A 17,846-nucleotide genomic window follows, 5' to 3' on the forward strand; every position below is an offset into this window, starting at 1 on the left:
TAAAAAATATTTTTATTTAAGTGACACCATGTAAAAATGGACGATGTTGATTTGTTAACTATTTTGTTGCAAGATTTAAATTTATTGCCTCTGTATTTTAATGCCTTTATATATATATATATATACATAAAATAAGATTCACGTGTAGAAAAATTTCTGTCATTAGCCAACTAGACAAATTTAATCTAATTTGGTGAGGTGAAATTTGATCCCAACTATTAATGGATGATATATTTTGGTCGTTTAGCAAAGTTCAGAGGCATCATAAATATATATTATATATGCTATCAACTACAAGAGATAATTACAATTTACAAGCGAAAAAGGGAAATCAATATATAACATTATTTCTAACGATGTTACAAATATAATATTTTGTTATACTTTTCTTACAAATAATGTAAATTTTTATTTAAATACAAATAACTTTGTTAAGTATAGATTTTTTAATTTGAAAAAACTAATAAATAAAAGTATTACTTATAAAATTAAATTTTTGAAACGAAGAAATACTATGAAGGTGATAAAAAGACAATGGGACTCCCTACTAAAGCATAAGATAAGTTTCATATAAAATATTTGTAAGACTGACACTATTATATGCTGCTAATTAATTAAAGTTCAACATACATACATATATAAAAAACGAGTGTTGTATTTCTTACGCAATTAGTACAATTAGTACTAATTGTGCTACTTATCCCGTTCCTTTTTACTTATTCAATTATTTTTTTTTACTTGTCATTTTTAACAAATAAAAAAAGTATAATTTTTTTATTATCTATTACACCATTCATTTATTTAGAGAGTTAATATTTTTGAAAAAGATAGAATCTCTTTAATGAGTAAATTGATTTTGAAATTCTATCAATTAATAGGGATAATATAATAAACATATTATGTCAATTTTAATTTTTTTAAAAGTGTACTAAATAAAAAATAAACAAATAAATAGGAATCGGGGAGTATTATGTTCACAAAAAAAATGGACCCATTCTTATATCATTTGGTCCATGAATTTTTTAATTCATTTTGTGAGATAAAAAGCAGACTAATTAAATGTCCAGCTTGCTTATGATTGATTTTCATATTCAATCCAACTTGTTTGTGATTGATGACATAGTTGCTTATATGTCCACTGCTAAAAATAAATATAAAAAAATTAATAAGGGATAAAATTTTATAGTTAAATAACAAATTTATATTAGTTTTATTTAATTATGAATTAATGATAAATTTTTAAAAGTTAATTCAATTAACTAAAATTTACTTAATGATAAATTACTTAAAATCTTTTGAACAAAATTATACTCCATCTGTCTAACAATACTTGTCCATTATTGATTTTGCATACTTCTTAAGAAATTATAAATAGAAGAGTAATTTACTAATATATTACACTTTGAATATAACAAATACAATATCTTAAAAAATGTGATAGAAAAATAACTATAATTAATGACAAGAGTAAATTAGGAACTAGGAGTAAAATTATGCATTGATTTTATAAAGTGCACAATTATTATTGGATGAAGGGAGTATTTTTTTGTTCGGATTTAGTTGTTAAATTTTGACTTGACATATCTATTAAAAAAAATAAAATTAGTATAGTAAATTTACTATTTTACAATATTAATGATAGAGTTCTAAATATATTACTCACTATATTTTTCAAAAATATTAGCTGAATGTAAATAAATTAAGGATATAAATTTGAATAAATAAAAATAACAAGTAAAAATAGATAAAAATTAACACGTAAAAATGAACGGCGTAACTAATTTTATATTTTCTAACCATGGTTCTACCCATGAAAATAAAATAATTGTGGGAAACAAAAATGTAGTACTAGTAGTTTCCCAAAAATAGTTTGCGTGAGAGAATTATTTTTCTCTATAACAGGAAAAAATAAAATAAAATAAAAATAGATTAGCATTATTACATTACATGAAAGGATAGGAACGAATTTAACGTATTCTCCAAATATAAATATATAAAATGGGATTAAATTGTTGGGAAGATTCCGCAGACACCTTTTAAAATACCTAAAATACCCCTCCTTTCTTCTTTCTTCATCATCATCCATCTGTCTTTTACAAAAACGCGTACTCCTCTTCCCCTTTTGGCCCCACACGTTTTCCTCTCTCTCTCTCTCTTTCTCTTTCTCTTCTTCCTCCTTTGCAATTTCAGAGGTTTTTACCCTGTACTGCCACCTCACTCCACCTCTCTGTTTTCTTACAATTCAAGATTTTTTTTTAAAATTTGATCCCATATAAAGATTTCATCTTTTTCTTCTATTAGGTGATTTGGGGTTTGGGTAAATCTTGTTTTGTTTTGTTTTGTTGTTCATGGCGTATCAGATGAGTCCAGGTGGGAGTAGTAGTGGTGGGGGGTCGGGTTCGCCGTTTGCGGGTCGGGGCCCATATGGGGTTGGGGATACGACGTATACGAAGGTTTTTGTTGGTGGGTTGGCTTGGGAGACTAAGAGTGAATCACTCCGAAGTTATTTTGAACAGTTTGGGGATATTATTGAAGCGGTTGTTATTACTGATAAACATACTGGACGCTCTAAAGGCTATGGCTTTGTGAGTTTTTTTCTTCTTTAATAATTATGAGCAGTTTCTTTTGGGTTATGTTTTTTTTTTACTCGGATCACTTTTCAGTTGTAGTGTTGTAGTTGAAAGATTTGTTCTTTGTGTCGTTTGAGAAATCAAACAATTTTGAGGCAAATTAAACACTGTTGTTTGAAGACTGAAAGACCGTAACTTGACAGTTTAGGGGGGTGTTTTCTTGTGCTATTTTTTTGGGTATGTACTATTGTGGTTGATGAGCTGGCCATGTTGAATTTTATCAGGCAAAGACTTATGTGCATGGTATCTGGCAATAATTGTCTTTAGCTACATGGCAGAAATCATGCATAGCATGACACTCTAGGCCCCCCCTTCTTTGTAGTGTGTTAGTTGGGTAATAATTTAGTAATACTATCTTGATTATTAATTAAGAAGAATAATATCTGTTTTAAAAGAAAATTACAGTTTCAAAAATACATTCTCAATTAGTCCTCATGGACAGAGTTACCTAGTTTCAGTGGAATTAGTTGATGTATGCAAAAGTTGGCCTGAACACCACGGTCCGTAAAAAAAACATTCTTAATTCTGTGTCCACTTCTCAACTGGAGTGCTTGCCTTTTTTTATGGTGACAGTATACATGCTTGATAATGTTCAAAATCCAATTTTTCTGATCATGATTTGATATTATGCTGATTAGTTTACTGTGGAAATTAGGTTACATTCCATGATCCTGAAGCTGCATGGAGGGCTTGCACCAATCCTAATCCAATCATTGATGGTAGAAGGGCTAATTGCAACTTGGCTTCACTTGGGAGACCTCAAGGACTTTTACCTTATGGTAATGCATTATATTCTCTTTCATAATGTATCATTTTGCTAACTAGTTGTTGTTTCTCTTTTCTTTTCCTCCCTTTTTTGCACCTTAAGCTTAGGCATTCATGTGGGGGATAGCTGGGAAAAATCTGTCAGTTGATCTTTGTGATGTTGTCTTTATTTCTCTTCTCCCACATTACTAAACAAAGGTATTAAGGGAAGGTGCATAGATAGGGAAGACTGAACTTAAACCTGATTTTACAGAGAGAGATAGGAGAGCCAGCAATAACATTAATTGCTGATAGCTTGTATAAACCTTGTTTCAAGATATGTCCTTTTCCTTTGGTGTGGCTGAGCTGGTCTACTAGCTTGCAGATAGGATACTAATGTGACGATGTAGTGCTAATAATAACCCAAATAAAGATATATAACAACGGTAGTGCTAACAATAAACCAAAATTTGGAGTGATACAGTTAGCATGTTTGGTGCACCATCAACATTTGACAATTACTAATTATCTTTCTCATCCCTTCAATTTTTTGTTCTTGTAGGACGTTTGAGATCTTCAATGACTTATCTGGGAAATCCACAGGCCCCGAGGGGTATGTATATGGGGAGCCCCTATTACCAGTTACCAGTTCCTTACAGCTATCAGTCTGGATTCTCATATCCTCCATATAGGTCAGTAATGACTACCCAAGCAGAGTATCAAACCCTGCTGTGCTGATATACCAAGCAAATTTAGTAGGCCAAAGATATATATACAGTTAACACAGTATATATTTGTCCTCTTCGAGTTACTTAACAGTTACTTTATCTCAAAATTACCCTGCAACTTTATAGACTTATGAATTAGCACTGTAATCTTGCATCATCATCTTTATCACCTTAACTGTCATGTATTGCAATTTAATTTCATGACAGGAGGGGGAGAGATGGATCTTTCTCTTTAACAAGCATGCTCCCCCCAAACAAAAATTGAAGTTGTGAAGGCAATAAAACAAATCTTTTCCTAAAAATAAATATATAATAAGACATGCTTTTCCTGTGACAATGTCTTTTGTTGATACATGTGTCAACATCTATATATTTGTTGATTGATGTTCCTGTGGTTCTTTGGATTTGATTAGAATTTGTAGTATCAGATATATTTAAGAAATGCTCATGAATATGTTAGTACTATCTGAAATATGTTACTGTTCTCATTGATTATACCTAATTTTCTTTCATTATTGAATGTCGTATTGCTAGGTTTCCTGCATATGGGCCAGACTATGTTTACCCACAGGTACTTCTACTTTGCATAGTTGGATGTTAAGTATTATACTTTCTTCTCTTCATTCTTTTCTTTCTTACAAGGATTGATATTGCTTAATTTGAGTAAGGGCTAGTGGACATGATTTTGTGCACCATTCCTCTATTCACGGATGTGAATATTTTATGCATCATTTTCCATCAACGGCTATATCTTTTGCCTTTGCATTTCATTCAGATGTATGGGATACCAAGTACTGTTGGCACAAACACATTGCAATTTGGCCAACTTGGTGCGCCGCCTGGCAGTCCTGCATATGCGTTTCGCGGTCATTTGATGACAGGTCCTCAGATGGTGCAATATCAGAGACCTAATGCTAGCGGAACTACGACAGACAATGTTCCTCTGATGCAACTACCATATCATTCAGGTACCACTTTTGTAGGAGTTACTCCCTGTGTCTGTGTGCAATCAGAAAGTGTCTCTTTGGTGTCTGTTTCTTCATTTGATGTTTGTATATGCAAACATGTTTTTTCCAACCCAAAACAAAAATAATGTTCATTTTAGCACCGATTCACCCAGTTGAAGGTTCTAACTATGTGTGTTGAGAGATGAATTCAGCCTTTGTTTAAGGGAGCAAATATACTTCTATATTGATCTGAACAACTAGAGTGTTTCAATTTGAACGATGACGTTTCCAAAATGTATGGCACAAGGCAACAAGCTTTTCTGTCCCAAATGTGGTGGTTGTGTCAAAGTAAAAAGGTTTTAAGTTATCTACATTTACCAGTTCAAAAAAAAAGAAAAAGTTTTAAGTTGTTATCTTTTTGTAGTGAAGGTGCTTGATTACCCCATTTCTTCAGGCATCACTATGCCATCTCCTCGTCAGCCGCAGAATGCAGTACAAGCTCGTCCACCACAATTCACTCAGAGCAGTGGCTCTGACCAAATGGCAGGTTGAATGGTTTAACTGGATGTATCATGGTAAGGAAAGCATGAATTTTCATTATATCTTGCTTTGATGTGGATTTACCTTGAAAGTTTACACATGCTTATTTATGTTTTTCTGATGTTGATTCAATCGCAGGATGAATTCAAGGAATTGGCTCGCTGTTATTTGTGTGGTAAGACTTGGAACATGACCTTGAACGTCAGATGGGGAGGCAAACAGAGGTACTGATTCTCTGTTGGATGGATTTTCATTAGTGGTCTCTCAAATGACTGCTTATTCTAAACTATATATATATACACACTGCATGGTTTAACCGCCAAAGTCATTGTTAAGGTTTATTTGCATTTGTGTTTCAGGTTTTCCAAAGTCACGACCACCAAGAACTCGAGGGAATCACTTGTAAGATACCAAGAAGTTCAGATAACCATATCAGAAATGAGGAAGTGCCTGGACTGCTCTTTTGCAGTCTGTATGGACAATCCTGCCAGGACTTCAAGTCACTCATTCATTAAAGTATATAATTGAACTGATTGTGGAAGATGGTTTCCGCAATCAGATTTAGTAGAATCAACATATGATTCTTTAAATAGGCCTGGGTCATCCTGGTCTGTAGGTGTACACTTCTCTTTAATGTCCATTTGACGTGTGCGTCTTTTATTTGTTTTTTTTTTCGATGTTTTGATCTCCTTAGGGATAGGGAATCAATATCCAGGTCTTCATCTCCATCTATGAACTGCTATTTTCTAGGGACCTTTTTTCGTTTGTCTCTTTTATGTTTTTTCAATATATGTTCCAGTGTGTTTGTTTAGGAACCAAGTCTCTCACCTTATCCTCTCCCTTATTAGAACGAGAAAGTAAAGGAGGACGAAAGGAAGGAAAGCAGGGCTACTTTGAAGGGCTGGAGAAGACCTCTGGTGCAGAGATCTTGTGATTATATGAGGCCATGTGCACAGCTTTTGCTTCGAGAATGTGAATGCTACTCAATGTAGTTTCATACCTCTTGATCCTTCAGTCTGGTACCTGTCATTGTCATTGTGTGCAATAAATAGCTAGTAATAGTGTCTCCTCTTCTTGGTCAGGTTTTCACAATATCCGTGGATGCCTATTTATCCTAGATAGCCGTTTTTATAAGCTTGTTTTTCATGTCCACCAAATTGTGTTCATCGTTGGAAGAGAACAATTACATTCTCAAGTCTCAACGTTAGTAGCAGAATTACTTACTTGTTAGTAAATGCAGCTGCAGCACCTAATCAACTAAAGATACTTTGGCCACTACTGCAGAGATGTTCAATGTTTAGCCACTTTTTAACGCAAAAAAGCGTACCTATAAAAAAAAAGTACTCTTGATCTAAAACACGGAATAATTCCTATTATATAATTTGTTGGAGTTTGAAGCTCTGACAAGTGAATTTCCAACATGCCACTACCCTACAAGTGAAATATCTCATCATATTGAGTTGGAGTTCAGAATCTGATATTGGTTCACAAAGGAAACAAAATTCCCTTTGTGTTCTACAGTTTATTATGCTAGAATTTTGATACAATTTGAAAAACAAAATTCCCTATTGTAAGGTTTATAGCGATAGGCTTGTTTGCACCCCAGGACACAATTATGAAATTTTAACTTTCATAACATGGTTGTGGAGTTGGAAAAAAAAAGATGTCGTGGGTCAAATCATCTTTTCATTATTTCACGTATCTCACTTATGACACTAGTCTCAAAACTTATATATTTAAACTTCATTCCACTCTATGGGTAACTACTTTAAAACTTTATCATTATTTATATTGAAGTGTTAAAAATACATCTAAACTAATCCATTTTTTGAGTTTCATACCTAAACTATCGAGAGTGTGAATTTCGTATTTAAATTATCATTTATTAATTTGAGAAACACACATCTCTCTTTTATAACACTTTTATGTGTGTAATACACTTTCTCTTTTATTTTAAAAAAATTATCACATCACACTCCATAGTCCATATGAATAAAACATTTCACCTTGACAAAAATTAAATAATTTATTAGTATTAGTTAAAATTAAAGATTAAAAAATTATTATTCAAAATAAATATATTTTTTATAAAATTAAAAGTAAAATATTATTTTTTTACCCTACTCTATCACTTCATCTCTCCCACCCCTTTTAAATACTAGTTTGGATATCTTTTTATTTTTCTACCCATTCCATCTAACCCTCGCTTCTAAATTATTTTTCGTTTTGTGTTAGATATATACATATCGAAAATATTTTTTACTTGCCACCGCAAGATATTTATGTTATATTCGATACACAAGAAGAAAAAGATTCCTAAAAATATATGTACATATCTAACACAAAACGAGAAAAATGTAAAAATAAATAAATAAATTAGGAGCGAAGGATTAAATAGGATGGGGTAGAGTTTATATTTAAATTAAATAATATCAATTCTTTTTGGGGAATGAGGCGAGTGATTTCGGGGGGAAGGGAAGGGGGTAAAGGGTGAATTATAAAAAATTTAATAGACTATTTTATAAAAGAAACTTCTTCTTTAAGGAAAAAAGGACCGGGGAACAGAGGTGGTGGAGTGGGGTAAGAAAAATAATTTAAATTTAATTTTTAATTTTTTTTTTTTTGGGATAATAATACTTTAATCTTTAATTTTTGTCAAGGTGAAATATTTTATCCATGTGGAATGTCATGTGTCAAAGTTTTTTCAAATAAAAGAGAGTGCAATTCACACCTCTCAAACTAATAAGTGATAGTTTAGTTATGAAACAAAAAAAAAGATAGTTTAGATGTATTTTTGACACTTATCTCTATTGTATAATATTAAAACTTCGTGGAAATATCTTTACAAGTTTAAATTTCATAATTCGTAACTTCGTAAAAGATATTGTTGGTGTTAGCAATAAAGGAGAAAGACGAGCGACATAGTTAGTGTTTTTCAAATAAATGTAAATCATGCTTGAATTAATATAGTGTATTTGTAAGAAACTATACCTAAGTTGACTCGTAAAGTAAAATCACGTAATTAAACTCTAAACCAGTGGGTTATGAGTTGTTTGCTCTTTTATTTATTATGAATTTTACACAAATCTCATAGTGTTAAGAGTTAATTACATTTTATCAAACTATTTTTCAAATTGTAAAAATACCTTAAATTTGGTGGAATCCGGATACATCTCAAAACATCTCGATACATCGCGTTTTGGTTTTGGATACATCACTCAACGTTCAATACATCGCGTAAAGTGGTTTATCCGAAGAATACATAGCGTAAAGTGATGTATTCGAAAAGAGGAGAGTAGTTATTTTTGTAAATTGTAGGAAATTTTAGAGTATGATAAAGATCTCGAGTTCATTGGGCTGGGTTCGCTTTATATGGACCGGCCCAAGTCAAGAATCCATCATGATTCCTAAGTCCCAACTCCCAACTGAAATCAAACGCGAGTCAAACCCAGCCGAGTCCCCAAACTCACCCATCTCTTCCCAAGATCTCATCAATTTAACTGTAAATTCTGCTCTGAAATCAATTTCCAGACCTCTTCACCATTATCAGCAACTCCAATTTCACCGGGGATCAGAATCGGAGCATTGAAAGCAATGGAGGAGTATCCAGAAGAACTCCGAACTCCGCCGGTAGCATTAGTATCTCTTGTAGGATGTCCAGAGCTTCACGCTTCAATCACAACTCACCTTCACTCCGAGCAGCCGCCTATTAATGCTCTCGCATTGCCTGATTTCTCCAAGATCTCGATTTTCGCTAAGCCTTCAAAGGACGCTTCTATTCCGCCTCCACCTGTCGCCGGAATCCTAAAGAAAGATTGGCTTCTCAAACATCGGACTAGAGTTCCGGCAGTTGTAGCCGCTCTCTTTAACTCCGATCACGTCTCCGGCGATCCCGCTCAGTGGCTTCAGGTCTGCACCAATCTTGAAAATCTCAAGTACGCTTCTTTTGTCCTTTTCCAATTACTTTTCGCAATGCGTGTTAAATTGTTTCCATAAAAAAATGTAGTACTTGGATCATTTCCAGTGCTCCGTTGCTCTATCAGTTAGGGAAACACATTTTCCATCACATCAAACACGCGTTATATACTGGTTTTTAGACTTATATTCATTAAAAGAGTTGCTTAAGATAGTGTGCTGAATGAACAGAGGTGTATTACGCGGAAGGAACGTAAAATTGGTCGTGGTGGTTGTTGCTCCATCAAATTCTAAAGGTGAGTCTTTTACACATTCCTCTGTCTATGATCTATCTATCTGTTTATGGATTTCTTGCATGATGGGACTACGCAACATTTAATCACAAATTCTTAACTCACACACTTTCATGTGGAAGAGTTTTAATAGAACAGGAATAAACTTTGACACTTTCTCCAATATGGTTCCAATACCTTTACTGTTCATTCGATTGCTAGGTTAACCTCCTAAGCTACATTTCGAAATGATTGATTAGACAAAGGAAATTCTCAGTAAGCTGAAGCAAATGAATTAGTTGGGTGCAATTATATTCATCATATTCAGAGGCACTCAGGCTTGTGGTTTTCTGGTTACTGAAAATATATCAAGTCATGGGTTGTAATTTTTCTTTCCCTGCTACTGGTATTTGACACAAGAGAGATGAATGAAATTTGATAAAGAACGAGTAGAATAATTAAACTATATTTGACTCTCTCCCTTATCTCTCTTGGTGGGAGGTCTTTCCTATGTCAACTTTTTCCTATTCTGCTCCCGTCTTCTCACAATTTGAGGATTTGACCCACATGTGATGCTTCTTTTAAACAGATGATTTAAGTGAAGACCGTATGATTGCTCTCAGAAAGCGTGCAGAACTGGACTCCAAGTATCTTATCATCTTTGTTCCAAGCGAATCAGAACTTCAACAGTCCCTGATCAGGCATGCAGTTATTTCTCATACTATAGCTAAATTTGAGTTACAGAACCCGGCGGTCTTTGTTATTTGAGATACCTATTGCAGGTTGGGAAACACATTTTCAGAATTAGCTAATTCGTATTACAAGGAGGAAGGAAGAAGAATTAAAGCACTTCTCGAAAGGAAAAATTTCCATTCTGCGGAGCTGAATATTCGATGCTGTTTCAAAGTAAGGGTTCCCTTTGAAGTTCAATATGTGTTGTCCTTGTAGTATGGTTTCCACATTACCTAACCTTGTTGGTATAATACAACATTATAGTATTATTTCACATTTTATCATTTAAATACTAACCTAGAAACTAGTTATTGTGCCCTTTATTATGTTTTCTCAATTATTCCCTGGAATTTTGCTTATGTAATGAATATGCTCTTCTTAACATTGTGACAGGCTGCTGTATATGCAGAATTTTGCAGAGATTGGGTTGAAGCATTACGGCTATACGAGGATGCCTATCATGCAGTGCGAGAGGTATATATATGGTAGTGTGCTTGACCTGTAGAATTTCGAGACCACTTCTTGATAGAGTCTTACTGCATTTTAGACAAGGTGAAGTACTTTGCATTACCAAGAGATGAGATGTAAAGAACTTTTGAGAACAGAGTGTTAGTTTCTTTTTGCTCTCCATTTCTTTGTCTAGGAATATGATTGTTGTGTAGTCAAAGTTCCAAATGGATATAAATGGAAGAGACAAAGTGCTGGAGCTTCCGAGAACCACCTCTATCCCTTAGTCTGCATGAGTGTGGTCATTTGAGCGAATTCTAATAATGTTGAAGAGATTCATTGGTGAAACTTAATGGAGAACTTTTTCTGTTTCTTTCTCATCCACGTGTAGGTGTATTTCTGACCGAAGTTCATTTAGATGTATTGTCACTCCTGTCCACTTATAACCATTGGATCTGAGCTGTTAGAGCTTCGCTTGCGTATTTCAACAGAACCAAGTTTATTGCTTGAGTTGTGGTTCCTTTATTTCTTTTATGTTTGACTATCTTTAAAATCCAAAGGAACCATCTCATCCAAATAAAAATCCAAAGAAGCAACCATGAGGGGCATATTTCCATCCATGTCGTGGGAATAGCTGACCGCAGTAGATAAGTGGCGTCTCCTTTCTCGTGTTTAATTATAGTTGCACAGGTTTTCATTGATTTACTTTCTTAATGTTTCTTCTCTTAGGAATAGTTGCATAAAAGGGTGGATGAATTGTCATTACCAGTTCCAACTTCTTTATGAACACGATACGTTCATAGTTCCAATAGTAAGAAATAACTTAGCAGATTGCCTGAGTTGTAGCAGATTAATTGCTTTGAAGCCTTAAACTGTTGCATAAACACGTTTTGCATTTTATGCATCTTTTGATTCTTATAAATAGAGACCTATAAACGATACAGATGGTTGCAACATCAACTAGATTGCCTCCTATTCAACGGTTGATTGAGATCAAAAGTGTGGCAGAGCAACTGCATTTCAAGATTTCTACACTGTTGCTGCATGGTGGAAAACTTGCTGAAGCAATTGCCTGGTTCCGCCAGCACTATGCTTCTTACAGGAAGCTCGTTGGAGCACCAGAAGTTATTTTCCTTCACTGGCAATGGTTAAGCCGGCAATTTCTAGTATTTTCTGAATTACTAGAGACAAGCTCCATCACTGCGCAGCATGTTTCCACTTTGGTTTCAGAAGCTACTGATAGAACAACTCAGTGGGAATTTCATTCAGCTTATTACTTCCAGGTTGGATAGTTTTTCTTGTCAAGCTATTCATTTATTGTGGTTCACGTGTTCGATTAGTACCCAAATGACTAATAAACTAAGCCTCAATCAAATTAGTTGGAGTCTGCTATATGAATCCTATGTATTCTTTCTGCTCCTTTCAGACCCTTCCATTATGAGTTACTAAAATAGTGGTCTTCTAAATCTCCCACTTATCCTTGCACTAATATACAAGTCTATCAAAACAAAAAAACTCAGAGAAAACATAGGATCTAATTTAAGTGTAACCACAAGACTCAATCATAATTAGGTGGTATCATGTCTATAAATCGTTACTTTCATTATGTTCAATCCTTAGTCAAGTTTAGATTGTTCCATAGAGATTGTAAGTCTTTTGAGACAGTTACATTACTTCATCTAGAAATTAACTCCTTCCATGTGATTTTAGGTCTATATCTTCTCCTCTTGTCACCTTCATTTATTGTAATGTCACACCTATAGAGCAGTACATATGGAGATACGATTTAGCTATCTTGAAAATTACATTTTCTTTTCTTGAATGTCAACCACCAGAGTAAGTAGGAAAAAGTGGATGATAATTGATAACTAGCCTATAGCTCCTTAAAGTTGAACAATGATTAGGCTCTTAAACTATGTAAGAGACTCCAGAGCTTTGGTTTAGTTGTAAGGGCGCGGTTTGTGATGTGTGCGTTAGGCGAAATCACAGGTTTGGATCCTGCCACAGACAATAGCCCAATAAATAAGTGGAGAAAGGGTAGAGGGATGGACCTATTATCCACCGACTTTTGTATCGTTTGCCACTGGCCCTCGGGTATTTCTTTGTTATCAAAATGAAAAAATCACAACTACGTAAGAGCAAGGTGGAAATAACCTTTAGCCACTTTTTCCATTAATCCAGATACCTTTCTTGGTCTTCATCTTCCCATAGAAGTTCCCATCATTTAGACAGTTGTTACAAATACTTACAGACCTCAAGTTTTTGTTTTTTGTCGTTACCAGTTTAAAAAAAACCTCAAGTTCTCAACTTTCCTGGAAGATTTTTTTTTGAACTGGATATGGAAGTGGGAATTACTAGTTAGCTCCTCCAGACCTCCACATCAAAGACAAATGACATTCTCATTTACATGGAAATTGGAATTACTATTAGGTATGAGACGGTCGTAATTTGAGAAACTAGAACCAAGTAATATGGAACTTCTTTTACACCATATCGCGCTGCTTTTCCCCATAGCAGATGCAGGTTTCACCAGTTCTTTATAGAATCGTGTCATTGTTGGACAAAAGCTGACTTAATGTAGTTGAATATTTGCCCATTATTAATGAAAATAGACTCCTAGTTTCTTGATTATGTCTCTTTGCCCCTCACTAAGATGACAATGAATGGGGAGATGAGATCCATCAACTTTAGGCCTCAAGGAGCAGTTTTAGTATTCTTTCTCTAAACAAGCTGCCAGCAACCATGTTCCAATTTTTAATTTTTGCTTAAAGCCCCATCTGTAGCTGAACCGTATATCCTTATGTACTACTTTACCTGCTTTATCCTTATAGCTCAAGAGTCCTACGTCTCTATTCATATGCTTGCTTATCTAGCTTTATTTTAAACAGCTAGCAGCTCATTACTTGAAGGAAAAGAGTTCTTCCCTCGAACTTGCACTATCTATGTCTGAAACTTCTGGTGAGATTGATGGGAATGCTGATTCTGTGATAGCTGCTTCTTATGTTGGTCAGTTTGCAAAACTGCTGGAGATTGGAGATGCAGTTATTATGCAATCGTGAGTGTGGTGATTTCCTTCTAGTAAATTAGTTCAGGAATTTTTATTTTCTTACTTCTCCATACTTTCTCCACGTATATATTTGCAGTCTTAGTGATGAAGATTATTCCCGTTATGCTCTGGCTGAAGGAAAGAGATTGCAGGACTCTTATGAAATTATTGCTCTCCTTAAAAAATCTTTTGAAGCATACAACAATGATAAAGCTTCTCGGATGGCTGCCTACTGCGGTTTCCAAATGGCTAGAGAGTATTTCACAGTAGATGAATATAGTAATGCAAAAGAAGTTTTTGAGAACGTTGCTAATCTTTATCGACAGGAGGGCTGGGTTACTCTATTATGGAATGTCTTGGGTTACCTCAGAGACTGCTCAAAGAAAACTGCTCTTGTGAAAGATTTCATTGAGTACTCTCTTGAAATGGCTGCTCTACCAGTATCTACTAATGTGGCTGGTCAAAGAGACTGTGGCCCAGCTGGGCCTGCAAGTCTTGCCCAGAGAGAAATAATACACAATGAAGTGTTTTCTGTAATAAGAGGAGAATCAGAAAGTGCATCTACTGAAGAAAACAGTAGCCTGAAAGTAACAGCTGATAATCCCCTTTATCTTGAGATTGATCTTGTCAGTCCCCTCAGAGCAGTACTTCTTGCTTCAGTTGCTTTTCATGAACAAGTAGTTAAGCCTGGTGCAGAAACAGTGATTACCCTCTCCCTTCTATCTCAACTGCCCCTTAACGTTGAAATTGATCAATTAGAAATCCAATTTAATCAGTCGGAGTGTAACTTTGTCATTGTTAATGCTCAAAGATCCCATTTAGCTGCAATATCCTGTTTGCAGCCTGGTCGTCGAGTGGAGACAGCTCCCACCCTGGAACTTCGCACAAACAAATGGCTGCGGCTCACATACGACGTGAAACCTGGTAAGCTGATTACTTAACTTTTACTTGTTGCAACTCCAAGCATGAACTATTTCATGTTTGATTGGAGAACACGTCAAACTGTATATATTCATCCCATGGACAGAACGTCCTCCCTAATAATTAACCAAGAAATCATCTATGACTATTTCTCGTTCCCAGACCTCAAAAACAACTTCCATAACAACACTCTGATAAGACCATCAAATCTTTTACTCTGAGCCTTTCTTACCTAATGGACCACGTCCCGGTTTATCAAATGAAACTTTTGTGTCTTGTCATTTGAGTTCCATAAGAAGTGAGAAGTTCCTCTGAAGTCCTTCCAACTGTTCAGTTGCACTTGCCGGTGTGCGCATGATAGATGTGTAAAATGTCCAGATTGGATCTTGTTTCTTGACTATGCGCCTCCCTCATTAGGTTGATTTTTCTATGTTTTTCCATTTGATTATTAGGAACCATACTGTTTAGGCTTTCCAAATTCCACCTCATCCCATTGAGTCCTGATTCCAGCTTCTGCCCACACTGAAACACTTAATCCACTGCCACTGTAGTGCTTTATCCTGAAGCCGGTCCTTCCATTGCCAATATAAACAAGAAGGGAGTGAGGGAATCTCATTGTCTAACACCTCTCTGAGGTGAGAAAAATCCAGTGGGACCACCATTGATAAAAAATGAGTATTTCACTGAGGAGATAATGAATTAAAGCATTTTACATAATAATACTCTGCTATCGACCCTAATTTTTAATTAAAATATGCCTTTTTATTGCATCTTAAAGTGGCATAACATTTGAATGATGCAGAGCAAAGCGGAAAGCTGGAATGCATATATGTAACTGCAAGATGGGGTCAACATTTTACTATCTGTTGCCGAGCTGAAAGTCCTGCCTCCATGAGTGATTTACCCCTCTGGAAATTTGAAGACATAATGCAAACTATACCAATGAAGGATCCTGGTCTGGCTTTCTCTGGTCAGAAGGCTGTCCAAGTTGAAGAACCAGACCCACAAGTGGATCTAAAGTTAGATTCGTCCGGCCCTGCATTGGTCGGAGAGAGTTTTATTGTTCCTGTGATTATCACCTCAAAGGGCCATAGTGTTCACTCTGGTGAATTGAAAATTAACCTTGTTGATACAAGAGGTGGTGGCTTGCTTAGTCCAAGGGAGGCAGAATCATTTTCATCAGATAATCTTCATGTAGAACTTGTTGGAATATCTGGAAGAGAATGTGAAGATCTTGCTAATTCAGAGAACATTCAAAAAATCCAGCCCTCTTTTGGATTGATTTCGGTCCCATTTTTGGATGAGGGAGAGTCGTGGTCCTGCAAATTAGAAATTAGATGGAACCGTCCTAAGCCTATCATGCTTTATGTGTCACTGGGTTACTTTCCTCAAAGTCCGGAACTTAGCTCACAGAGAGCTCATGTGCACAAAAGCTTGCAAATTGAAGGTAAGACTGCTGTTGTGATGAGCCATCGCTTTATGTTGCCATTTCGAAGGGAACCACTGCTGCTGTCAAAGACCAAACCAGCTTCCGATTCTGACCAAATACCATCTCTGCCTTTGAATGAAACAAGTATGCTAGTTGTTAGTGCTAAGAACTGCACTGAGGTGCCTTTGCGATTGTTGTCCATGTCCGTGGAGGCAGTTGATGCTAGCACCTGTGATGTGAAAACTAAGAGTAAGAACCCAGAAGAACATGTGCTGCTTGTGGCAGGAGAAGAGTTTAAACAGGTTTTTGCTGTCACTCCTGAGGTTAATCTTCCTAAGCTAAACATGGGCATTGTGTGTTTGAGATGGAGAAGGGACCATGGAGATGGAGAAAGATTGACTTCCTGTAGCACAACATCTGCAGTTGTAACGAAACACAGTCTGCCTGATGTAAATGTGGAGCAACCTCCACTGATCGTGAGTCTAGATTGTCCTCCTCATGCTATTCTTGGAAATCCGTTTACATACTCCATCAAAATTACTAACAGAACACAGTTTCTTCAGGAGGTCAAATACTCTTTAGCGGATTCACAGAGTTTTGTTTTATCAGGGCCTCATAATGATACGACTTTTATTTTGCCAAAGTCTGAGCACATACTTAGTTATAAGCTTGTACCGCTTGCCTCAGGTTTTCAGCAGCTTCCTAAAATTACATTGACCTCAGTACGATACTCAGCTGGCTTTCAACCTTCAGTTGCAGCTTCTACGGTGTTTGTATTCCCATCTGAGCCTCATTTTGGGTTGAAGGATATTGGAGAGATGAGAATGGAATCTGTTGCAGCCGAATAGGTTTCTACAAAAAGTTATTCAAATTTTAAGTTTGAGGCTGATTAGTCGAATAAGCTTAATGATAAGAAAGCATGCTTCTGGATTATTTGAAGCCACTCTCGACTGTGGATTTACAATGGATGAGTTCAAGATGCTGGCATGACATTTTGACTGAATGTTTGCCTCGAGGAATCTTTGTGGAGACACAGATTTGTGTAAGCAGTACTTTAGTGTGCTCTCTTCCGTTTGATTATCTGTACAATCATGTAATTTGTTACTGATCTCTTAAAGAGGGGCAGGTGGTGAGCTTTCTGGATCAGATCTGTTGGTAAATCACACTAGCTCATAAAATTATTTTTCCAACACTCCAGAAAATGTGTGTTTTAAGCATTTACAAATACGAAACCAGCTAGAAAGAGCTTAATCCGTTCTTTGTTTTTGTATTTAGATAACTTGATTCAGGAGGTGGCACTGGTTATTTGGCTCTGATGATGCAAATATTCTGAAACTTTATGGTTACTGGCTCTGAATTCTGATAAAAAAATCCACTCTCAGTTTCATCTCTTTATTCACTTGGAAGTTAGTTTTTACCTTCACATAGATAAGGCAAAAGGAGCAACAGTTCATAGTTATATTGTACTCTCCGTCATAATATCCACTATCCTTTA

At 35.5% G+C, this 17,846-nt stretch overlaps 2 protein-coding genes across 5 annotated transcripts; both read left to right on the forward strand.

Annotated features, from left to right (window-relative positions):
* The first annotated feature begins 2,071 nt into the window (after positions 1–2,071).
* LOC102600121 (RNA-binding protein 38-like) lies at positions 2,072–6,784 on the forward strand. Of its 3 annotated transcripts, none has more exons than XM_006364771.2 (8): positions 2,072–2,585; positions 3,286–3,409; positions 3,937–4,066; positions 4,637–4,673; positions 4,878–5,070; positions 5,474–5,624; positions 5,728–5,813; positions 5,949–6,784. In XM_006364771.2, exons 1-6 carry the CDS (start codon positions 2,349–2,351, stop codon positions 5,599–5,601), a joined length of 849 nt encoding a protein of 282 aa, XP_006364833.1. In that variant the 5' UTR covers positions 2,072–2,348; the 3' UTR covers positions 5,602–5,624; positions 5,728–5,813; positions 5,949–6,784. The 3 variants fall into 3 exon arrangements, with proteins under 3 accessions (XP_006364833.1, XP_015159619.1, XP_006364834.1); XM_015304133.1 differs by having other exon boundaries at positions 2,141–2,585; positions 5,504–5,624; positions 5,949–6,251; XM_006364772.2 differs by having other exon boundaries at positions 2,141–2,585; positions 5,479–5,624; positions 5,949–6,143.
* A 2,057-nt stretch (positions 6,785–8,841) lies between these two features.
* On the forward strand, positions 8,842–17,736 carry LOC102600667 (trafficking protein particle complex subunit 11). Of its 2 annotated transcripts, none has more exons than XM_006364773.2 (9): positions 8,842–9,524; positions 9,736–9,800; positions 10,366–10,477; positions 10,559–10,682; positions 10,902–10,982; positions 11,900–12,238; positions 13,844–14,010; positions 14,099–14,925; positions 15,725–17,736. In XM_006364773.2, the coding sequence occupies exons 1-9, from the start codon at positions 9,184–9,186 to the stop codon at positions 17,197–17,199; spliced, it is 3,531 nt and encodes a 1,176-aa protein (XP_006364835.1). In that variant the 5' UTR covers positions 8,842–9,183; the 3' UTR covers positions 17,200–17,736. The 2 variants fall into 2 exon arrangements, with proteins under 2 accessions (XP_006364835.1, XP_015159617.1); XM_015304131.1 differs by having other exon boundaries at positions 9,407–9,498.
* The last annotated feature ends 110 nt before the right edge of the window (positions 17,737–17,846 follow it).

This window comes from Solanum tuberosum, unplaced genomic scaffold, assembly GCF_000226075.1.
Source record: "Solanum tuberosum cultivar DM 1-3 516 R44 unplaced genomic scaffold, SolTub_3.0 scf00443, whole genome shotgun sequence".
Classification (NCBI taxonomy): Eukaryota; Viridiplantae; Streptophyta; class Magnoliopsida; order Solanales; family Solanaceae; genus Solanum; species Solanum tuberosum.